The 25,207-nt window shown below is 47.5% G+C and overlaps 1 protein-coding gene across 4 annotated transcripts; it reads right to left on the bottom strand.

Annotated features, from left to right (window-relative positions):
- On the bottom strand, nt 1-25,115 carry LOC121589700 (protein FAM107B). 4 transcript variants are annotated; one of them, XM_041908812.1, is made up of 4 exons: nt 24,864-25,115; nt 8,695-8,821; nt 3,368-3,638; nt 1-3,267 (listed from the first exon to the last, which is right to left on the bottom strand). In XM_041908812.1, exons 3-4 carry the CDS (start codon nt 3,505-3,507, stop codon nt 2,997-2,999), a joined length of 411 nt encoding a protein of 136 aa, XP_041764746.1. In that variant the 5' UTR covers nt 3,508-3,638; nt 8,695-8,821; nt 24,864-25,115; the 3' UTR covers nt 1-2,996. The 4 variants fall into 4 exon arrangements, with proteins under 4 accessions (XP_041764746.1, XP_041764735.1, XP_041764755.1 ...); XM_041908801.1 differs by having other exon boundaries at nt 8,690-8,821; XM_041908821.1 differs by lacking the exon at nt 8,695-8,821.
- Nucleotides 25,116-25,207: the final 92 nt, after the last annotated feature.

A 25,207-nucleotide genomic window follows, 5' to 3' on the forward strand; every position in this document is an offset into this window, starting at 1 on the left:
ATGGTGTGATTCTGGGGGGGGGGGGGAGAATGTTTCGTTGCACAATGCACAATTCATTAGCGGGTTGGGGCCGTTCTGCTTTCGCTTTCTGCTGTGTTGATGTGATGATAAATTTAGTCTCGCTATTATTGATAAAATTTCGCACAAGCAATGTACACAACAACAAAAAGAAAAACACCTCACTCTAACAATTTTTCCTTTTCCTAAAACGCTTCCCAAATGTGTCCCTACTACTCTCGCCTTGACACACGAAAACAAGAAAAAACGAGGAGAAACAACTAAATTTTAGTAATAAAAAAAACACAACGCACTACTTTTCTGTTTTAATTTCCAAATCACCCAATAATCACATTGATTGTGCACCGTATTGTTTTTTTCTTCTTCTTCTTCTTCTCGGCCACCATTCTAATCCATTACCGGCACATGGCCGCCAATCTACGCATTGCATTGCGTTAAAATATCTCCTCCATTAGCTAAACTATCTCCCTCTATCTCCCTTCCATTCGCTCTCTTTCTCTCTCTCTCTCTCTCTCTCTCTCTCTCTCTCTCTCTCTCTCTCTCTCTCTCTCTCTCTCTCTCTGTCCCTTGCCTAACAACGGTGGTTCGTTTCGATCTCTACGATTTACATATATTTTGTTGATTGTGTGTGTATGTTCCTTTTCTGGATCCGTTCTACCACTCCCACTAGTCTTCAAGATGTTTACGCTAAGGCCCAATTTGTTTTTTTGTATGTATAAAGGTAGATGAATTCCCAATCGATTATTAATTTGTTTCTTTGATAAATGTTCTTCCCTGCCTTTCCTACTAGATTGTTACAAATATTTGTTTGTTTTTTTTTGTTTCTTTTGGGAGATATGGATAAAGTGGAGTGGAGGAAAAAAATCCCATTACATTAGGTGCACGTGTTAACTTCGCATTTTCCAATACCATCGACATTCGTCGACTGAGCTCATATCGTTTCTAATTTGAGTTTTGTTTTGTTTCCTTACCGGTAGGATTTAGGTGCTGCTATCACAAACTAGACCATCGTCGCACACTTGGTTTTTCCTGTCCTATTCCTGCTCTATTACTGTTTCGCAAAAAAAAAATGCAACCCACGCAGGATTGCAGCGCATCGTTCGGACGCATACGCATATCGCTTACCCCGTGGCGTTACTCTACTCTACTCCTACGCACAAACGCAACGGGGGCGTTTGTTTTGGTGAGCAAAGGGTGTCGAGATTTGTCAAAGAAACGGGTTAAATTCTACACGAGGTCCACACACTTTTTTTTTTAATACGAACGAGAGTGGCGTGAGCGGCAAATAACACCGAGCCCGACCTTCTTGTTGCATTATTTGAGCAATAATATAGCCTTAGTCGTCAGCCTCCCTGTCCTTCTGATGCTTGCGCTCCGTCCGTATACGCTCCTGGCAGACCTGTACGAACAACAAGTAACTTGAGTAACACGGGTTTATATTGGGAGGAAGAAAATGCTCTGTATATAATATAATATATATGTATATCTTCCACTACTTTGCTGTATATACGGTAGAAATGCTTCAGTGGTTATCCGTTAGGTTGCAATGCAATAAATTGAGTTTACACCATTTTCCACCCGTTCAGCTCGTTCAGCCTTTCATTTAGTGTTGCGCTGTTAACCCACTCCCACTCGCTTGCAAAGTCTTGTTATCGTTTTCCTATTTCTTTTTTTCCAATCCGCAATTTGGTATTAAAATGCTCACAAGACAAGAAATGATGCAACTCGTTTTTGGCGTGGTGAGTAGGTTGTCTAAAGGGGTGAGAGGGAGGTAGAGGAGGGATTAGGTTCTACCCCTAACGGCCTTTTGATTATCTACGTTCGAAACAATCCACTCTAAATCCGATTGTGTATAAATAAAACTCTCAATCGTGCCTACAACCGCAGTCTCTATTAGAATGTGCCACACGGGGGAGTGCAGCTGGGTGATGGTGGGTTACAAATATCATCAGCTGTTTATGTTTACCTTTTTTTTGCATTTTGTTTTTGTTGGAAGAACTATTAGTGACTATTTTGTATTTGTAATTGCATTCTCGCTAAATGGGGCTTTTGTGTGTGTGGTAAATTTGTGTTCTCTTATACAAACAGTATCGCTAGCAGTACTTCTTATGCACACACATACACACACACACACACACACACTCACACGCATACGCAGTTCCTTGCTCGGGGTTTAAAATGAATGTCTGTGTGTGCTATACTTTTTTTTCTCATATTTTAAGTGACACAGGGATTGCCCCATTGCTTTTCCCAGACACCGGCAAGCTGCGAAGTTTTTAAAAACGATACGCGCCTAACATTAAAACCTACCTCCAAATCGAAAAGCGACAGTACAATACAGACAATACAGAGAGGGAGATACAGTTCGATGATGATTTAAAACACATAATACGCATTGTGCAGCAGGCAGCAGAGCATTCTTCACTAATCCTATTTAAAGCCTACGGGTTTCGCTCGCTACTGCATCCATGTTTTTTTGCTTGTTTGCTCCCTGCCAAACATTCCTGCAAACGTGCATGCTCTTCGCGTATCACTGGCGGGTAAAAAAGACACTCTCACACACACACACACACGCACATACACGCAGACACACATTGCAACACACGCATTCACACTCTAACGGGTTTTCAGTCAAATGGCACAGACACACACGCGCGTGGGTAAAAGCGCCCAGAAGCCTTCAACCGACTGGGCGCGTTCCATTCTGCCTGAAATTCGCCTGCTGCATGCGCACCCAATCGCAAACACCCGACACGAACCTAATTTCTATGGCTGCTACTGCTACCGCTGCCGAATGCTTTGCCGCACAACTAATGCTAATGCTCATTTATGGAGAGGTTGCGTTAGAGTAACGTTGAGGAATTAAAAGTAGGTTCTAAACGTAAAAAAAAGCAAGCTTAAAAACGAAACGCTGGTGCCCCGACACGGCACGGACCATCCGCTCTTGCTCAACCCTTCTGCTGGCTGCTGGGGACCGCTCACTTCGTGTCGACCGTGGCCCGCAGCTTGGCCCGGGCATTCAGATACTCCGGGTTGATCGAGCCGCCGGTCGGATCGGTCCCGCCCGTCCCGCTGCCCCCCTTCTGCTGCTCCAGCCGCTGGGCGCGCTGCATGATGACGCGCCCGAGCTCGGTCGCGATCGTTTGCTCCGTCTGCTTGGCCAGGTTTTGGGCCGCCAGCACCTGGCGCTCCTTCTGCTTCTCGAGCGCCCGCTGCAGCTCGGACTTTTGGTTCAGGACGCTCTTGCCACTAAAAAGAAGAAAAAAAAAAACAAAGCAACGTCAGAGGAATGGGATTATAAATCGGAGTCCACAACACACACACACATACAGGGTGGACATTGACTTACATCTTCTGGTTGAACATCATCTCGCGGTGCAGATTTTGCCGATCGATCGACTCGAGCACCGGGTTGGCCAGCTTCTTTGGTACGATCAGTCCCTGCGCGTCGGTCATGACGCTTTGGCTGGTGCTGATTGGGCGCATCATTCCCGCTCCTGGTCCGGTAGGGTGCGCGTGTAGTTCGGCCGACGATGCGCGGCGTTGCTGGTGCTGGGCTGGTGCGCTCGCGTATGTACTGTTACCGTTTGGGACGATCCGGTCGTCTAGGTTTGTTTCATCTGCTCGGAGACGGTTGAAAGAAACACACACCGAAGCACGCCAAAAAAAAATAAAAACATTAGTAGACGCGGAAGAAGAAGTGAGAAAAAAAAAACAGATGACTGCCAACTACCCAAAACTATTTGTATAGCCTCACTGCTAGCCGTACTTCACCTACAGCACGCTATCGCATTTAGCACAAGCTCGAGCGCACACCAAAGCAGCATTAATACCACCTGTCGCACCTTGCTCGAAGATTCGCATTTTCTCACGGATGGTTTTGGTGGGTATAAAGTGCGGTCGGTACATTGTAGTCGTGCTTAGAAGGGGTGCGTATGCTGCGGGCTCTGTTACGGATTAGGCGTAGACAAAGTTAACACACAGTATCATCAGTGCAAGACGGCCAATGCTTAGAAGTTGGGCAAACCCCGGAGGATCCGCTGTAAAGACTCTTCCTTGTTGTTAGGGTATGGGCAGTATTACTGATGTGCTCCGCAGAGCGCATCCACGACTCCGGTCCGACTTCGGCTTTTATTAGTACGGCAAAATCCGAACCACTAGTTAGGCTCGGACTCGGAGTCGTCCAGAGTCGACAAGAGTCAGAGTCATTCGGAGTCGTCCAGAGTCGTAGTCATTCGAAGTCGTCCAGAGTCGATCGGGGTCAAAAGAAGCCGTCCAGTGCAATGTGCTTGTGTTAAGGCAGTTCATTTAGTTGGGGTTTGGTTGTCTTCCACTTTGCGCTTGCACTTCCTATAAAGGGCTTTGTTTCGAAGGCCGACTCCGGCTGACTCCGACTCTAACCGACTCCGAATGACTAAAATGACTCTGAAAAACTCTGGACGACTACGGACGATTCCGACTCCGAACAACTCCGACCGGCTCCGGATGACTCCGGACGATTCTGAACGACTCCGGATAACACTGGGCGGACCTTCCGGAGTCGATTCTGGAATTATTGGAGTCGGATCGGAGTGGGCACCGGATTTTTGCCAACTTTACCCATCACTAGGTAGGATACTCTATCAGGATTTGTGGCAGCTAAAGGAACTTCTTGAAAACTACAGAATATGGGTAAATCTCTGATTAGAGATGTCTCACACAGCCCAAATTGACAAATTCCCAATGAAATTCCGACTCCACCTATGTTGCCGTACTGACTTAACCTAACGAGCCATGTGGCGGTGAAGAAGTCACGTGAGACCTCTGGTACGTCATCAATTATACCAGCATCGTGTCGCTGTAACGCATCCAGACAGCAATTACGCTGCAATGTGGTCGCCGGCCGCTCTTTGGAATACCTGCCAAGCACCGCATCTTTCGACGCTTGTTACGATCGTCACGAGCTCAGTGCGACCAGTGTGCAAAGTAAGTCAGCGTGCGTGCGCATTGCTGCGTACCGGTTCCGACTTCCGAGCTAAATCTCTCCGCCCGAGTGACGGAGGAGCAGCAGGCCAGGTGTAAGTGTGTTTCGAGGCGTTGGTTAACTGTTACATAACCTGATCAATTTCCATCATTTTCCATCGCACATCGCCTTCCTTTGACCGGCACTGCAACATCCGCACGGTGTCGCGCAACCACAGCAAGCGTACGTGCAGGCATGGTTTTGCCTATTTCACTGACTGGAGACTTCACCGCGTACATTCCCCGCGTTGGGATGGATAAGCCAGCGGGGCGCTTAGAAAGGATAGTGCTAGCGAACGAAACTCGTGCTAGATTTACACACCGATTGCGCCTCTCTGCCAGCCAAGGGACACTCCTCCCGAGGGGACTTCTTATCAAACTCCAGACTGTTTTGGTTGCTGCCTATTACCTCTAAACAGCACGTACGTGGGCCACGCCGCGCGTACGTGTACAAGTGCTCGGCCGCAAGTGCCTGGCCAGAACGAGTTTGCCCCAACGGCATATCTCAGCTGCCGCCGCCGCCTGTCAGCTTTAGATATATTCCCACCAGCACCAGCCGCAGTAGGTGATGCTAATAATTAGCATGCCGCTCGATTTGCAGCAGCAGAAACAGCAGAAGAGTAAATAAAGTAAACAACAGGCACACAAAAAAGGCACATCACCTAGGCGTCCTGCGTGGAATTGATAAGTTGCATAACTTTGAATCATTAATCTCCACCGTAATGGTAAAAAGCTCCTCCGCTCTGCCTCTTTAACTCGGGTTTCGTACCGGCTCTTTATTTCGTCACACTGCGCCGCTCCACACCAAAGGGATAGAGAGAGAGAGAGAGAGAGAGAGAAAGCACGGGCGGAATTGCAACGGGGCACGGTTCGTTATAAAACGGTACTGATAAAAATCCCATGCATAGTGTTGTTGTTTAGCATTCGCTGGCTAAATCTGGCTCAAATTTGCATAAGCGTGTTTACACCCGTGCCGTGGTGTAATGTCAAAAAAGGAAAAAAAATGTACCAAGGGGAATACTCAATTGGTTGCAATCAAAACTGGGTGATAGAAGCAGGGGTTTTCATTTCCATTTTTTGCCCCTGGAGTTGGGAATGTTCCCAAAAGACTCGTCTACCAGGGTAGCAGTGCAGCGAGTAATAAGAGAACATTTTGAAGATTTATTTACTGAGAAATTGCTCAGTTACTGTTTTAGCAGGACACTTTTGATTCGGTAGCGTTTCAGCACGCCCTTACTTACGTCCAGATTTGGCCAAAATCAACATCAATAGAACATCAATAGCCTAATAAAAGGTTCTACCTAATAATTGCGGATTTGTTAACTCATTTTCGAGATCATTTCATATGTGCTTTCGGTTGATTTGAAACCCAAAACGAATCCCTAGGAAAAAATATGTTTTGTTTTGCATTTTTTCACTCCATCTTTTCGTTAGCACCAGTGCTGCAAAATGTCACTGTCAATGTCATTAAAAAAAATCTGATTGAAATAAAATTCATGTCAGAGCCACGTACTCAATTGTGCTGGTCAGAGGTGATGCTCAAACAGTTGGTGTGTCCAATACATGATTCGTGATATTTTAGCAATCAACGCTTGGCCAGTCACTATGTTATGACTTTTTTTTTTACTGTGATCAGTTCTGTTAAATGTCACTGGCATAGTCATGACATATTCCTACTGCAACAAAATCATATCAGCGTCACGAACTCTACTGTGATGATCAGAGGTGAGACTTAAACAGTTGGTGCGACCTCACATGCTTGGTGACACGTTGTGCAACTGCACTCTTGATCAGTCACTTGGGCGCGACATTTTCTGTCGATGATCATCACGACAGTGATGGGAGATATGCGGTGCGTGCGAGTGGTTCAAAGAAACAAAATGAGCATGTTTTCTCGCTCTGTTTGACCAGACAGACAATCACAGTAGACAGAGTGAGAAGGCATGCTCAAGTATATTCCAAGAATGTTGTGATTATCACCAATAGAAAATGTCGTGACCAAGTGACTGACCAAGAGTTGGCTGCTAAACAAAATGTCACTAAGAATGTGATTGATCCACCAACTGTTTCAGTCTTACCTCTGATCATCTCAGTTGTGTACGTGAGCTAATTTAAGAAAAAATCATAATTATGCTTGCGCCGGCATTAAGCTCAGCTTGTCAGTCGGAGTATCGGGTTTGACTCAAGCACTCGCACGTCGCGCAGTGCCGCACGTCATGACGCACTGTCATTGAGTATCAGCAATGAACATCAAACTACCACGAATATGTTCATTGTTTTCGATGGTGACTATAATGTGAATCTCATGACATTTTGCAGCACTGGTTAGCACCTTGAAAAGTACGGTTAGTTTCTTCGGATTTTGAGCCGACTTGTCGATAGTATTTATGCCGAAATATACTTTTAGCTCTTCTTGTATGATGTAGACAGTTCAACTTTAATTTAATGTACCCCTTTTTGTCTCACTACCACTGTATTTACGCCCAGCACTGTACAACTTCAGTTTGCAATCGTCGTCGTCGACCTAACCTGTTTGATCAGTTGTTACACCTGCAAAACAGCTGGGCGCAAAACGAGTTCACTTTGCGCGCTCGAGTGGTCGCGCCATTTACGCGCAACCATTCAAAGTGCGTTTACAGCGTCGCGGTTGCGTCAACGATTCTAGCAGGGTTCGGTGCCGCGCGCCAAGAGAACCAGTGTCAAAGTCGTTCAACCAAAAAAAAAAAAACCATTGTAAGCTAGACATGACCTTGACGATTTAGTAGCGTTAGTTCATCTATTTTTGTTGTGCTTCTTCCATGTTCTCGCACTCCGTGCCAACGTTCCGTCGGTTGGAGGCAACTGGATTCTCCAAGATTCTCGCTATTTTCAACAACCCACCGTGGTTTTGTATGGCGGACAGCACACTGTCTACACTTTCAACTTTCCCTCGGTTCCGAAGCACGCATGCGGATGGCGTGCGAGACTTCCCCCACCCTTCGCGCGTGCCTGCCATAATAGACAACACGCCGGAACATGACATTGGAAGCCATACCCAACACACACACAAGAATGCGTGGGCGACAACACACCTGTGCACGTGATGAAAAGCTGCTTAAGTGTCGCAGTTAAAAGCCGGGTCGGGCGAGTGTTATTGCTTCCCCCCACCCGCACCGGGGGAGTTCAAAACAAAACAAATGCACACACACACACGCTCTTACAAAAAAACCGCACCAAAAACTGTGCCAAATCGCTTCCGCATTTCGTTTGTTCCCGCGGGCAATTGTGTGCCCTCCCCTCTCACGAGATGCTTCCCCTCCCCCATCCATCCCTTCTCTTTCTCTTTTGCATCGTAGTGCACCCTTAGCAGCAGTGGCGGCGCGGCCCCGGAAGCGGATGGCCCACTTGCATAAAATTTGAGCAGATAAACGAAACCGACAGCCCCGCGTCCGTTCGCGCTGTTAGTGTGTTTCAATTGCCACGCCATTTTTAGTTTTTTTTTTAGATGACAACCCTAGCTTCCCTCTTTTCAGCCCCGGGCATTGGGATGGGAGAATAGAAATTGCCCGCTTTGATTGCCGGCGCTGTTTAATGAGCTGTCAGATTGGCTGGTTTTGGGGTTTTGGAGGGAGAATTCGGATTGTGACACATCAATCATACGATAGGGACATGGTCGCGGCCACCCACTTACCTTACCCCTTAGCTGGGCCTGGGCGCAGAACGTAGATCTTCCCGCTGCGAAGGGTTGGGACGGACAGAGAGTGTGTGTGTGTGTGTGATGTTGACGTGATTTCAGCTTTCACTTCTAGGCGAGGCGCCCTCTCTGCGGAGAGATGGAGAAATGGAAGAATGTGACATGAGAAACAGATTTGAAAATGCAGGGCATAAAACACAGAGACAGGGGGGCATGATGGAAAGCGCGCGGTTCTAATGAACCGAGGGGTACGGCGAGGCCTAGAATTGGAACTGGCAGGGAGGGTTGGTAGATAAATTCTTGCCCTGCGCTTTTTTTCCTTCGTTTTGGGGTCAGAACGTGTCTATGCTGGCAGTTTAATGACTCCCGATTGGAGCACTGTTCAATTCACGTTGCTGTGTCCGTTGATTTTTGGGGTTAATGGCTGTAAGTATCCGCTGGTTAGATCATTCCTTCCACAAAACAAGTACGAACACTTTCCGTCGCTGTCACTCTCCGTAGTTCACTCTACCCAACACACAAACAGATTCGATTCATTCGGATAAGCAGCCGCCCCGAAGGGAACCGGGGAAAGTTTCCCTCGTCTACGATGCCCTGATGCCCTGGTACAGCGCAACGCACCACACCAGGCCACGAGCGCTATTCTCAACTCCGGCTCCAGATGTTCCACCGCGGCAACAAACCGGACAGGGGCTGGGCGTTGTCGCGGCAGTACCAGCGAGTACACGGCAAGGCACAATCGCAGCGTTCTGTGTGCCGCGCCGGGCGAAAGATTGCTTGAATTGCAGCCCGCAACCGCTGCACAGTGCAGCAGTGCGCCCACCAGCTGCATTAGGGCCCGATCCCACACGACGGGTGCAGCCGAAGAAGGAAGAAAGAAGAAACAGGTTATTATTATTATCGTCTGGGAGAAAGGAAATGCAACGCGACAGGGGGAGAGAGTGAGAGAGAGACGATGTGCTGCTGGAGTGCATGATCGGTGCTGGAGATCAAAAGGCAGCCAGCGAAGATGAAAGAAGCATTAGATCCGGGACGGATGGTTGTTGATCTTAACGGCCGTGGTAGCGGGGAAAGGGTGGTAGCATGGTGTTCGGAATAGTCAAGAACAGGAGCACTATTCTAAATGCTAAATATAATGCATTTAAACAGGCCTGCTGCCCCCCACGCGCGTCGTAAACTGGAAAGAAAACGGCAAACGGTAGTGGAACTTGAAGTTTGACTCCTTTCAGTGTGCTGTAATCGAACAATGATGCTCGTTGTTCTATAACCACATCTTGCTAGAACTTTCCGATCCAACAATCCACTAGATCCGGCTGTGGCTTGGTGTTTGCCAGCGAGCACAGGCGCAGCGATAAATGTGTGTATAAACATGACATAGAGCAGAATTAAATGCGATCAAGTACGTGAGGAACGATCCAACGTCGGTGTTTATGTTGCACATTCCACACGGATGCGGTCGTGTGTCAGCAAAAACAGGTCCCAACGTCAGCTAGTTGCTGGTGTTTATGGGAGGTATTAATCGCTTCTTTAAAAACGATGTGACGGCATGTCCGGGCCATCAAACGATGCATAGGAAACGATTGGAGAATATCCAGAAGAATCTCAAGACATTGAAGTTTGAAGCATAGCAAAAGGAATGCAACAAGGGCTGTATTAAATGAAACATTTAGCTGATTTCTGACAGTAAAAACCCAAGAATTACCTGCTTGAGCAAGTTATTCATCAGAACATTGCATGCTCCTTGCTTCAGAATGCTACTTGTGTTAGTTCCAGCTAGTTACTGGTATTTGCGAACGGTATTAATGTGTACTCTAAAGTGATATGATGTCTTTCCGTATACCTGAGACGATGCATGGAAAGATATCCTGGAAAGATCCTCTTGATATTAGACCTTGATATATAAATCAAAGAAATACAACAAGAGCGATGGAACTGAAAGCAGCAAATGATGTATTAGATACAACTTATAGCAAATTTCTGACAGTAAAAACCCAAGAATTACCTGCTTGAGCAAGTTATTCATCAGAACATTGAATTTTACTTGCTTCAGCTACTTGTGTTAGTTCCAACTAGTTACTGGTATTTACGGACGATATTAATGTGTACTTTAAAGAGATGTGGCCGTATGTCTGAGACGACACAGGGAAACATCTTTTGGAAAGATACTTAAGATGTTGAGCCTTGATATCTAGTAAAAGCAATGCAAAAAGGGCATTGGATTTGGTACCAGAAATCATAAACCAGACAAAACCTTCGTCTAGTTTCTGACAGCAAACTCCCAATTTAACATCATGCGCAAGCTGAGCAAGTTTACAGACTTCAGATCTCCTGGAAAGATCCTCAAGATATTGAACCTTGAAGTCTAGTCAAACGAATGCAGCAAGGGTTTTGGATTTGGAACTAGCAACTCATGTATTAATTAGATAAAACTTTTAGCTAATTTCTGAAGGAAAACTGATATTAAAGTGTTCTTGAAAGAGAAGATCTCCTGGAAAGATAAGCAAGATATTGAACCTTGATATCTAGTCAACAAAATGCAAAAAGGGCATTAGAGTTGGTAGCAGAAACCATTTTGCAGATGAAGCCCTATAGCTGACTTCCAAAAATAACCACAATGAGCAAATTATTGACCTGAACCGTGTATGCTTCTTGCTCCAGGAAACATCGTTTGAAAGCAATAATCTGTGAGATTACGACATTCTAACCCTTGCGAGGCATACCTACGCCGAGGGATGCGCAAATCGCGCACGGTCTCACTGCCAGTCCGTCACTACCACACGCCAACCACCTCATCTCCTTCTCGGGCCTCCCTCGAAACCATGTGCATATGTAACACACGGGGCGCACACAAAGCGCATTACTCAACCACCTGATACAAATATTCCGCATCCAACCAATTAGACACGATATCGATAGGTGCTCTGCTGCCCGGTGGCCGCAGCAGCCTGCGCCACTCAGCACGGGGGTCTTTTGGATCGCAACCCTTGTTCGGAGCGTGATTGAATTCATTGGATGCCGGCGCCAAGATGGTCCCAACCATTGCTACCCACACTCTCCCTCCCATTGGCCGGTGTTTTCTTTTCGCGCCCGTTGGAAAATTCAAGGAAGTGTGTATGCACTCCAAAAATCGCCCGCTCACCCCGGGGGGGAATGGGGAAGGTGGCTGGCTGTATCGGATGCTGCTACCCCACGCTGTGGAAGATTGTGGAATAACAGCGCCGAAAATTCAAGCGGCCAAATAGCAGCAGCAGCAGCACCAGCCTTCACGGTTCGCGCTCACCCAGACAATCGACCCCCCTCCCCCCGGCAACCCTCCTCGCCACAGTGCTCTAATAGAAGGTGGCGTATCGGCGATGTTTCCAAAAAAGGTAAGAAAAGGCAGGAAAATCTACCACAGGAAACGAGCCCGGGCCACTGGAAAATGGGGCGAAGCAAAGGGGACGGGGGTAAAAAACAACATACTAAACGAACCAAGTGCGCTCAGTCTCGGGGGGGGGGGGGGGGATAAAAGATAGATTACAAGCAGCACACCTCACACAAAAGCCGGAGGACGGATGGGAACGTGAGTCGGAGATCTCATGCGCGTCTGGCCCGGCTCGCAAACGCGCTTTTTTTTTTTTAGTGTTGAAAAACATGCCTCGGCCAAGCTGCTCGGACCGGGCGGTGCAGAAGAAACTCCCTTGCCCGAACCGAAAGGGAACTGTTTTAATAATAATAAAAAATAAAACAATCCCAGATGGAAATTAATAGCCAGCGGTCAGCTTGCAGACAGCGTAAAGAATCATCAAGTGGCGCAGCGCCCCAAGAGAATTGCCCATTGCGCGGGTAAGGTACGGGGCAAACACACACACACACACACACACACACACACACACGCACTAAACAGAAAGCCATGTTATCGTTTGCCGCAAGTGCCGAGTAGAGCATTAAAGTACCGCCGAGCCCTTTGCCAGCTGCGTTTGGTAGGTCGTATCGTGCACCAAAAGTGATGCCTCGTTGCGGAATTTCCTACGCATCTTCGAACGGTAGCTTTTGTTTGAGGCAAAATTCGGTTGGAAGCTCTCTCGACACACTCCTCCACATGTCCCCCGGCCCCAGCGTACCTCTCCGGTCAGCCGCGCAGAGCCGTGGAATTGACAGAGTGGCGGGAGGTCCTCAAGCAGCTGGCGCAAAACCAACAAAACGCGCTGGAATGCGCAAATCCCGGTTCTCTTTCCCAGCGGGCGGTGAGCGATGGGGAACGTGACAGGTCGCGAAAGTATGAAATGACCTAGACACACACACACACGCACACAGACGGGAATGAAAAGAATACCTCCCCCCCCCCCCCCCTCCTCCCGCGTCCCCGATGGTGTGAAAGCGCGTTAGACACAATGTTACGCCGGGGCGTGAATAGGGCGCAATGTTCTCACAAACGAGGTCATTCGTGCACGGCCGCTGACAGCTTGGCAAGAAACTGGAAATCGGGCCCTGCTAGGGGAGAGCTCCAGCCCCGCCCGCAAACACAAACACACAAACGACGATAAGGCCCGCTCTGACACGGAGAGATCAGATAGCACACGGACGGCTGGGGTTAGGCCTTAAATCTCCGAAACGGCATGACAACGCCGACAAGTGACAGATACAACAGCAAGCTAAGCGGGGGAGAACGGCAATGCGGGGAGGGCACCGGGGCAAGCAACTTTCGTAAGGTTATTAATTTCTCAATCCCTTTTTTTGGTGGCCGGTTCCGCCGGCTGCAGATGGCTGGCGGCCGATTGAAACCGAAAGAAAATCGGCAATCGATTCCGGCAACCAGCCGCGGAAAAACTAACTAACTTACGCTACGCGCTCGGGATGCGCGCTGGCGGATGTTAGATGCGGCAACGACGCGCCGGAAAACATAGTAGCCAAAAACAAAACTCAATCAATCAACTGCACACCATCTTCAGGGCCCAAAACAAGGGTAAGGTAGCAAAAAAGCAAGGCACCTCGCAACGCACGCCCGAAGGTTGCTTACAATGAAACGCTGTCGCCGGATCAAGAGATCAGAAAAGCGAATCGACCTCCAAATAATTATGCGTTTCTTCTTCTTCTTCTTCTTTTTGTTTGGGGTTGTTTTATTGGAGGTGAATTGTTTTATACATTTCAGATGCTCAGCTCGTTGCTGTGCGGCTTTCGCTGCAGTGCAGTTCTGTTTCAGTTGGTTTCGCTGGTCTCCGGTGGTTTCGACACCTCGTGCTAAAGCCCGCTCGATGTCTGAAGGGATCTGGCCTTCGCGGGTACAAACAGACCGGGGGTTTTGACCACACTCTTGCCAGCTCCCAAAAGCAATTAATGAGCGGAGAGTGAGAGCAACCAAACCAACAACCACAACAAAAAAAAGACATTGCCAAAATGGTGTACCAAATTGCTCCACTGGTGATGGGGTGGTGTTGGGCATGCCAGCCGCTCTCGGCGGGGCTTGAGAAAATGGGACCAAGCCCAAGGTGGCTCGCACAAGTGTGGAAACCACACGCCGAACCATCGCGGAAAATAGCACCAGCAACACCACGATCAAAAGCCAGCTAGAAAACGGACAAACCGACTCGAAACAAACGGTCTAATTTGAAAAGGTGGGGGAGGGATAGGGGGAGGTTGTGCGAGAGCTCATGCTCGAAGTTGATAGTTGCGGTTTTCAAGGCCCCGGCCAATACTTTCTCTTCCGATCGGGTGCAACCCGCACCGCTGGCAATCGATTCGGAAGTGTTCACATTTGTGCGGCTTTCCACGGAGGCGAACAATAAACACAAAAAATAGCCTAAGCATTCGCCACCCATGTATTAACCATGCGGACACCTCGCACCCATAAACTGTCCCAATCTCCCAATGCCGAACTCATTTCTTGTGTTCTTCTTCATCATGTTGTATTTGGCAACTCAAAAAAAAAAAGAAGAGAAGCACCGAACTGCCGAAGGTCTAATCGTAGCAATTGATGCAATTAGCAGTAATGTAGTCGAAATGCCACCCTCTCCCACAGAGACCGGGTGACCTCCACCAGGCTGCGTGAGTCGCCGTGCACGAAGTGCAGCAAGTGCAAATCCTCTGAAGGTTCTGTGTCTTTATTGTATTATAGGTGCGAACCACGCCGGTTGTGTAAGCCGGAACACCATAAACAAGATTGGCCGAGTAAGGACGGCGGTGTGTAATGGCAGAGACAACGAAGCAGCAGCAGCAGCAACAACACAAAATCGATTTCAAACATCTCTTCCAAGAGCGCGCGGGGCGAAAGTTGCTCTGCGCGCAGTGTGAGGCGCAATAAAAAACCCACCGCATGGAATTTGATGCGAATGTCCGCTAAGCTCCATCATTAGCTTTATCGGATTAGTACTGCAGCGCCACAAGGAGGTGCGAACGCGTTCAAACCAGTCAAATCGGTCCGCTGTTGAGAAGGTTCTGTGCGGAGCATCTTCGGAAACAGTTGGCATACTTGTAGGCACCGGCTGGCTTTTCGTTTTTCAACATCAACATCAGGCAAAATAGCCCCCGAAAAACATTGCCTCTACTGTGCACTAAGAAGGCGTCGAAATTAGTGCTGGAACTGTTGATTTCTGCACAAAACAGATTAGCGAGGCTCACTTTTCGCGTCCCGTACGCGCAATGGCGATTGCAAATCGGTCCCCACGGGTGGACACACACACGCACGGGCCCGTTTACCAAGGACCGTTGGATAATCGTATCTGTTTACACTACAAGGCTCCCTCGGGCAGCAAACAATTATCCGCCTCAGCAGCTATCACCAAATCAAATGATTCACCCCTCGTGCCGGCCCACGGATGTTCCCTTGAGGCGAACGGCGAGAAGCCTCGGAACCGAGCAATGCTCTACTCTAGTGGTGGGAGCTGGGAATCGGACCTACCCGATTTCGATACCATGCTCGGAATCAATTTCGGAGTCGATTCTAGAGTCGATTCCGGAATTAACTCCGGAGCCGATAACTCCGGTATCAGAATCAGCTCAGACATCGGAATTGACTTGGGAATTGCAATTTGCGGAAATGGAATCAGAATTGATTCCAGAATTGGAATTAGCTCCAGAATGAGAATCAGTTCTTGAAATGTAATAAGAAGCTTCAGAAGCGCAATCAATACGGGAACCCCCATGAGAATTGGGCCGTTTGTAAGTAAATTTGGATTCTTTACGGCTATCAATACGTAGCATCATTGGACCCAAACTCTTATGGAGATTTTGTAATCGGCAACGGCTCCAGAATCAGAATCGGCTCCGGAATCAGAATGGGCTTCGGTATCGGAATCAAAACCTGGGAATCGGATTTTTGTTCCGGAAACGGAATCAGAATTAACTCCAGAGTTGGAATTAGCTCCGGAATGGGAATCAGTTCATGAATTGAATTAAGTTTGCGAAGCGAAATCAGTCCGGAAATCACCATGAGAATGGATCGTTTACAAGTCAATTTGGATTCTATTAGGCTATCGCTACGTAGCATCATTAGACCCAAACGCCAATTCTTATGGAGATGCCGAAACTGACTCGGATTTCGAAGCCGGATTTCTGGAGCCAATTCCGGATCCGATTTCGATGCCGGAGCCGATTGCGGAATCTATTTCAGAAGACTTTGGAGCTAGCCCGAATCGATTCCGACGAAAACTTCATGTTTCCCATCACTACTCTGTTCAGCTGCAGCATCTTATGCCGATGCCTTAACAAATAAATTAATAAAGCAGCGGCGTGCCGTGAGTGTGTCTGTAGCCTAGCTATGCCATAAGACGGTACACACCACACAAAGTATGTCAACTTCCATACGGCGTGTGGTTGGCCGCCATTCGGCGGGAGGAAGCAATCTTCGGCTGCAATCTGGCCGCGGTGGGCTGAGATTAGAAATTGCATTACAGACCAATCTCGTACACAACGCACCGGCGGCAACAGGCGCGCGCGCGCGCCCGGGAAGCAACAGCCGAACGAAATCGAGAGTAAGCGTTTCGGTGCGGTGGTTGCGCTGGTGGCAGGCAGCAGCAGGAAGGGGAGGCTGAGTAAGTAAGGGAACCGAAATTGGTTGCACGTAACGCTATGGGTGGCGAGAGTAAATTGCGGTTGGGTGTGTGTGTGTGTTGGGGGTTGGAGAAGCTGGTGTACTGCTGCTTGTCGCCCCTCTTCTCCTGTGGGCTCAACCACACAACACACTTTGGTTGCGGCTACTGCTGCGATCCTAGAGCCATAGAGCTACACCACCATACACACATGTACACGCGTTTCGAGACTTCCCGTCCGGTTACGGTAATACACACACACACATGGGAGAGAGAGAGAAGAGGCTCGAGACACAACTCTGGGGTTACTACCTCTCGGTTTTCGTTTCTATCGCACACTGTGTGGCTGAAGCTACTCCTCCAGGTCACTCCTCTATCCCCCCAAACACAAAGTTCTTCTGATTTTAGGCCCGTCTTATCTATTATAAAAAGATCCGTAAATACACCTATGAGCAATGAGAGCCTAGAGAAGCGAGAAAGAGAGGGACAAAAGCCTCGTCCTGGGAGAAATGATACGCCACAAGTAGACAGAGGAGCAGTTGGGGGTGTAGAGCGCGCAGCAATGTTGCTATTTTTGGCATTTTTAAATTATTTCAATATGCCGCCCCCTACAGTAGGCTTCCGCGCTCTCGCTGGCTCGGTCGTGGTACACCACCACACACCACCACCGCACGGGATTTGATTCCAGGGCTGTTGGTGTTGCGATAAGCAATACGCCTACCAACTGCTGTATCGATCCTGTTCTCAGCGGTGGCGAATTTTCCGAATAAAACCTTCAGCGTTGATGCTGTTACCGGCGTACGGTGTTGGGCATAGTAGGTTAAGGCATAGTAAAACTATTTCCAGTCGATTTATGGCATTGATTACAGGTAATGTCAAAAAAAAAAACGCCTGTATGCAGTTGTTGTCGAATATTGAACATATTGACCATATCCTTTCTATCTCGTTAAGCATCTTTAGGTTATACAGACCTAAAACATCAGCGAGTAGTCGATTGCCGCCTCTATGATGGGACGGTTGAAGTTGAAGAGGTACAACCACACAAATCGTGTAAAATTTGGTCATTTCATCACTTGTCAATTTTTCAGCACGTCAGGGGTTCCTGCATGCGAGCAACCTTGGACATCCATTTTTGCATTGTGCTACTATCTACTGTAAACGGATGACGGTTAATTATTTATACCAGTAGAAAGTTACAGCTGACAGTGAGACAATACCACGTCCAGTGACAGTTTTCAACCAGCGGTGTATCCAAAAACTAGCACAAAAGTGTTTTGTGATGTCGATGACTCGATCGCGTTTGTCTTTAAGGTACAACCATCACATAAATGGTATTGATTTATTCAGAGAGCGTGTAATTTGTGTTCTAGCAGTTGTAAGCTTCACTATGGTAACGTTATCAATCCCGGCAACAAAACATTTTGGATTATAATTTAAATCGACGTGAGAATTCAATTACCGTTAGTTAGTCTAACCGCTATCAGCATACTGTTCAATTGTAACAGTTTCGTACATAGGAGTGATAAAAAGACAGATATGAGATAGTCCAAAGATATTCACTGGATATTCAACTATCAGAAAACAAGGTTTGACAGACGTATCGCACCTTCCCTTCAAAGTCCAACAGTTTGTCTTCAACATATTCAACATACTTCAGACATCTGTTAAACCGTTTTCGGTGGATGGCACAACAATAAACAATACGATTGACTATAACCCTCCAATAAGTCCTGTTTCACTGCAAAGAATATCTAAACACAATTCTTTTTAACTCCTCCAAAAAACCATGTCGAAACATTCGATTGCCCCCAAATCCCTACCCACTACTATAACTACACCGACTGCCTTCTTCCAAGGTGTTTACGAACTGCTCCGTTTCTTGGGTAACGACGTACCCCTAACAATACTGACCTCCGCTGGCAATCACCATTCTTCCCGCACTCCAGAAACTACCTGATAACAATAGCCGACCGGCTAGCACAAAAATGGCCCCGCGAAGAGTGCCCCAAGAGGAAACGCCTGGGACGAAAAGCGAACGGCAAGCAAACGGCCAAAGTCGTTGGACCTTTGGCGGGGGTGGGGATGGCCAGGGCGGACATACAGCAGTCATCTCCGGGCAGTATGTTTGGGCACTGCTCCGGCGCTGCCGGCAGCGTTGTTGCTGTGTCACGAACACAATTGGGAGGACGGTGATTCCGTAAGCGAATGTAAAACAGAACCCCATGGCCGTGGCCACCGACAACATCATAGCGGGGGGAGGGGGGGGGGAGGGATCCAAATGAAGAAAACATGCTACAGAAAGGCATGAGACCGGAGAGGCAATCCCCCAAGTCGCTTATGTCATCCGCGCTCCGGCAGCGCACGGCCCGCGCTTACGTTACTTTCGCGCATCGCAGTGAAACGCATCGGCAAAAGAAAAGCGCCTAACCCTCCTTCGGGCGGGTTGGAGGGGGGGAGAGGATGTGCAGCGATTTCTAGCTGGCCAAACGTATATGCTGCTGCCGCTGCTGCTGCTACTGCTGCCGGCCCAACATATGTCTTGCCGCATGTATGGAGACAGAAATGCTGACACGACCGCAACCCCTCCTTCCCCCTTCACCCTACCCCTCCCTGCCACCGGCCCTAGCAGGGCAGTGGCAGCGTGTGCTCCAGTTTTAAGCACATTAAAATGTCAATCAAAAACCGAGATGACTGTACTTCAATACTTAATTTCTCTTTTGTTGTGTGATGTAGTAGATTGTTCCCATTTTGTTGTTGTGTGTGACTGCTTCGTTTGATTGTTTGCGAAGGTTCGAATCAAAGGGGTTTTTGTTTTTTGCTGCTGCTCTTGGTAGGCCATAGCATCTGCCAACCATGCAAAACTGAAAAGAATTGTTCCAGCGAAATGGTCGTTTGTACAAACAAAACGCTGCTAACACTGGCACTATTCCATCTACGAGTGGAGACATACCGAAAAAAAAAAATGAAATTATACATCCCAGAGCAATTCACAGTGCGTTCCCCACGGCCCGATACGGTACAGGGAGGGAAATAATAGTGAGATCAGCACACAAATCATCTTCCATCCATTGGGGAGCCAACCGGCCAGGGTGGGACCGTTACCCATGTTACATTGTGTTAACACAGAAGTGCTGGGGTGTTGTGTCGTGTTTTTTTTTTTGCCTACTGCTGCTGCTGACTCTTCTATATTTTGCAGCGATTCGCTTGCACAATCCGGCTTACAATCGAAATAATTGTACGATGCCATAATCGTCAACGGTCGGGCAACATTATTTCGATGTGATGCCTGCCCGGTTTTAAGTGTGTGTGAATAGGATTTCCCAAAGCGTTGCTGGAGTTATTCGACCGTCGGTTTGCGACCACCAAGGGGACACATCAGGGCGTGCAGACCTATCAAACGAATCGAGGTAGCGGTTCAGTTTGAAGCTGCTAGATTGATTTTCGAGGGGGAAACCTGCAACATCTGGTTTAATGCGTTTGACGAAAATGTGTTCTTAAAACCTGGGCATGGGCAGCAGCCGGATACATAACTCAACTTCCAGCTCGACATGAAAGAGTTCAAATTCAATGATTCAAAGGTTCAAACACAAAGTAGCAATGCATTGCATCCCAGAACTCTCTCCAAGTTGACACACGTGTTACTTGCAGCGTCAAAGCAAAATGTTTGCGAAGTTGTGGGATTCAATTCCTTGAATCTTTGTGTTTGATCTTGAAGTAAAAATAAGAAAATGCCAGCACTCGTTCCACCCATAAATCCGCGCCGAATTGATTCCCTCTGTTTGTAGAGTTTTCCCACCAGAAGCGGAAGATGTTTCCCGCGCGACTAATTTGGAAAGAAGCGAAAGAAACAGATTGTTTGCAAGCCCGTACCGAATCGATAAACCATCCCTATGCATAATGCACACAGGGACACTTCAGGTCTCGTTTTTTTTTACATTCCAGGGCTTACTGGTCCATCATCGACAGCTCCTTTGGAACATTTCAATTACACTAATTTGATTCTCTTGTTATTATTACCATCATCATCATCATCATCACCAACATCATCACCAAGATCTACACCTTAGTGTGTCTTTCTAGTGTGTGTGTGTGTGTGTGTGTGTGTGTGTGTGTGTGTGTGTGTGTGTGTGAGGGAGAGAAGAAAAAGTAACTTCACGACCTACAGTGAAGCCAGCTTTGCTCGCTCGCCCGAAAAGCTTAGCCCGCGCTGTCTGCGGGCGCGTCTCGAGCGCATCCCGAGGTGAAAATGCAATTTTCAATTATAACCAGAACGGAAATTAGTTTGCTCGGCCCGGGCGCACCGCTCCCCTAGGTTCCGTAGATACCCACCCCGCTCCGCCCACGATCCGACGCCAAAACCCAATTTCTGCCGTCGTCTTCTGCTCGTAGTTGTATCTGCCTTTTTTTTTCTTCTTTATCGCCACCGATCCGCCGTGGAAAGTGCACTCGATTTTCAAATCCGCTTCGAAATCGGTTCCACGAGCTGTGATGTGTGTGTGTTTTTTGTTGCTTTTTTTCCTTTTTCTCTCTTCTTCTCTCTAGCTATTTCTCCCTTTTATCTGACTCTTTCATTCTCTCTCTCTCTCATGATGAGGTCTTGTCTGGTGTGCTTCCAGGATGTTGCACGTAGGCACCCGGGAGAGGGGCGGCTGGGCAAAACATTTTCAGGCCATTTGTGCTAGGAAATCGGATACGCGGTAGAAAGAATATTGGAAAGGTATTTTTATCACCAGGCCCGCTGAGGACAGCTCAGCGAGCTTTCGCCTCGCCTGAACAACACGGCTGACTGAGGCAGGGAGGGAGATTTAAAGCCGAACTATTTCCATGTCATAGTGCTTTTTTCCCACAGAGATCCTAATCGGTGTTCTATGCCCCTCATCGCATTCCGTACCACGGATTCCGTATTTTGGAACTGTAGCCTAACGGCATTTTTGGGCCTCACATCTGACATTGACGTCTCGGTGGTTCTGATTTTGGTTTGAGGAAGCTTCGCTAATATAGCGTCACGCTATCGGCGGGTAATTTTGAAAGGCTCAGCGCCAGTCTTTGGTCGTTGTGGATCTTCTATCATTGGTAGATCCAATGATATGAGATCTTAAAATCCTGAAGTGTGTGCTTTTTGGTACGTACAATAAATACATCCAAAATGTGTAGGATTAGCTTCTTCATGCTCAAACAGCGCAGCGAGCTTTCGCCTCGTCTGAACACGGCTGACTGAGGGAAGGTTTAAAGCCTATATCAATTTTTTCCAGAGACCCTAATCGAGGATCTATGCCCCTCATTGCATTGCGTACTACGGATTCCGTATTTTGGAACATCTAACTTTGAAGTCTCGATGGGTCTGATTTTGGTTTGAGGAAGTTTCGTTAAAATAGCGCCACGTTTTCGACGGGTAATTTTGAATGCCTCAGCGTCAGTCTTTGGTCGTTGTGGATTTTCTGTCCTTGGTAGATCGCATAAGATATTGAAATCTTGAAGTGTGTGCTTAAAGCACCGGACTATAAATACATCCAACATTTGTTGCGTTAAACACATCATTCTTCCTGCGGAATCGACTGTAATGCTACAAAGCTGGAGCGTTAGATTCTCCAGATATTGATTCTAACCACAGCAGAAATCCTTCACCTCCAACCGATCGATTGTGACCCGGTAAGGGTAAAGAGCGAACCTGGAGCAAAGGAAACCGACCGCAGAAGTGGCACCGCGGCGCACTTGGTGGCCAAGTATTGAACCCATGACCTTAGCCCTCCCAAGGACGAACACTTGTGGCAATGTCCGTCCGCGGTCACAGTATGGCGGTCACCGGCGTACACAAGGTTGCCCCGAAACAGAAACACACACACACACACGTTATGCCCTTGTTTGCGTTACCCATACACATCCTTCCTGGTTTTGGGCAGCACCCGATATCTAACCGCTCACGTCTGTACGAGTGTGTGTGCTGTTAGGTGGCAGCGCAAATGGAAAAGTACAACGCACCACCGGAACAACGACGGAAGCGCAGCAAAATCAAATAAAAACACTACCACGATGTGAAGCACGTCGTCATCGTCGTCGTTTCGTTAAATCACATCATCCATCCATTGCCCGCTTATCTTCATTGCCCGCTCGGCGGTAATGGTGTGTGAGAGTGTATGTGGCCGGTTTTGTTGTTGTTGTTGTTATTTTTTCGTTTTCTTCTTCTGCTGAAAACAACAGAAAAACAACACAGCACGCGCAATGAGTGCACAATCTATAGTTAGATGTATGTGTGTGTGTGTGTGATGCTCTCTATAAAAGATGATGTGCTACGTGAGATGCTGCGCTGCTGGACCGGTTCTACGCTACACCGCGTAGTATTGAATGTTTTTCGTCTTACAGGGTTCGCTGCGCTTGAATGTACAGTTTACCATTTGCGGTCGCAATCGTTTCCGCAAACAAAATATTAATTGTTGACTTGAAATGTTCTTTAAATTTTGTGGGTAGTATTAGTTGCTACCGTCAATTGTTAACATTTTTTATGAAAATGCATCTCTGAGGCGGTTAACTTTGTTTGAGTTGTTTAAAAAGTGTTTACAATAATGCAATATGATATTTATACTGTTTTCCTCACAATCACAATTCTTTGGTGACTGGACAGCATTTTGATTGGCTTTTAAAAACAACCTCTTAAAAATTATATAACAAACCCTGTAATAAATCAAACACACATACATAACATACATACAGTACAGAAGTACTTGTGGTATGCTTTTTTAGTTGAAAGTACTTATGAGTGTGGAAATGCCCGGAGCACGGAGGCAAGGAAAGCCCTACCGAAGACGTAAATGATGATGATGATGGTTACAGCTCGTAAACTTATTAAAGGAACATGGGAGAGCGAAAGCGAGACTACAAAAAACGAGGAACAGAGACAGTGCAATACAAAAAAAGGATATTCAGCGGGTTGTGAAGACAACAAAGAGTGTGTGTGTGTGTGTGTGTTCCGTTCCGTACCCCATTCGATATCGTTTTGCCCCTCTGTCTCGTTAAAGGATCCCTCCAGCATCCACACCACACATACACACTCACACAACACACACTGGTACATGCAACGCCATACGCGTGCGTACGAGAAGGTTAGTTTCCGGGAGGGGGAACAGGGGGTACGGGAGGCCACCACTGTCCATGAAACGTCCGAGTCGGAAGCCCAAAAACACAAACAAACGCGCCTCGGCATCGGGAAAGTCGCTGAACCCGACACCCCGGAAGAATCGACCAGCATGGCAGGTTGCCGCCGCCGCCGCCGTTGCGAGATGACGGTGCGCGTACGGGAGCCGTTCAAAAAATGCGTGTAAATGACCTGTGTATGTGTGTGCGCGTTGTTTGTCCGTGTGGCATGCGCAAGGACAATACAACTACACGAGCACACACAAACACACACACACACGCATACAAGTACACACATTAGAGTAGTGCAATGAAAACAAAGAACCAACACCGAAACGGCGCAGAGCACGGAACGGGGGAAACAAGAAAGAACGCAAAAAAGCGCGATGCGTTCGATTTTTGAAACGTTCTTGAAGTTTCGGTTTCCGTTCCGGTGGGAAAAAAAGCAAGCAGAATGTACAAGAAGGAAAGAGAAAGAAAAAATATGTTGAAACCAAAACTATATGCATTTTTTTTTGTTTTTTTGGTAAAAGCAAATCACTTAAATCCCCGGCTTTTTGCTGGAGGAAATATTTCATTACAAAACTGTTGGTGATTGATTATTTCCCGGGTCTGCCAGAGTCTGCCGTTCGACTGTGCGAATTTGTTTACGTTTGCTATTTATTTTCCCCCCCGTCCACACAACGCGCGCGCCACATTCCAACGATGTCAACGGGTGTTCCCGCGGGGCAAAAGAAAACGGATAACACATTAGATTTTTTTGTGTGTTAAGGCAGAAGGTTGATTACGACGGTTGATAGTGACCGGGGCGAGCGCTGCTCTGGAGAATTGGAGTTTTTCCTCCCTCCAGGGCGGGAAGTTGTTGAATAAAGGCCGAGTGTGAGTGTGTGTGTGTGGGGGTTTTAAGCGCCAACAGACAACAGATAGTTCTCCCCCGCTGAGGAGACGGTTGCCTTTTTTTTTTCAAACACACTCTCGTCACCATACACTCAAACACGCATTCAAACCAAACTAAAATCTTAGAATCGCACACGCACCTGCAGGAAAGCACGTTGGTCTTTTGTTTTGGTTTTGTTTTCTCTCTTTCTCCACTGCAAATAACACCACGATAAACGTTAAGCGCTCCGTAACAAAACGTGTAGCTGTGTAATCTGGCCCGTCCGTTGGGTCGCCGCACTATTTTCGGTTTACTTTAACTTTGTCGTATCGAGCGAAAGCGTCCAACCGCTTCGAATGCCGCCTGCGAACAAGTGTGCAGCGTGGTTTGACGTTGCCCCGTGTGATCACAACAGAGCGATGCCGTTGTCGGTGTATGTTTCTTTTTCTCTCTCTCTCTCTCTCTCTCTCTCTCTCTTTTTCACTATTTTCTTCCTTCTCTTTC

This window comes from Anopheles merus, chromosome X (assembly GCF_017562075.2).
Source record: "Anopheles merus strain MAF chromosome X, AmerM5.1, whole genome shotgun sequence".
In the NCBI taxonomy this organism is placed as follows: Eukaryota; Metazoa; Arthropoda; class Insecta; order Diptera; family Culicidae; genus Anopheles; species Anopheles merus.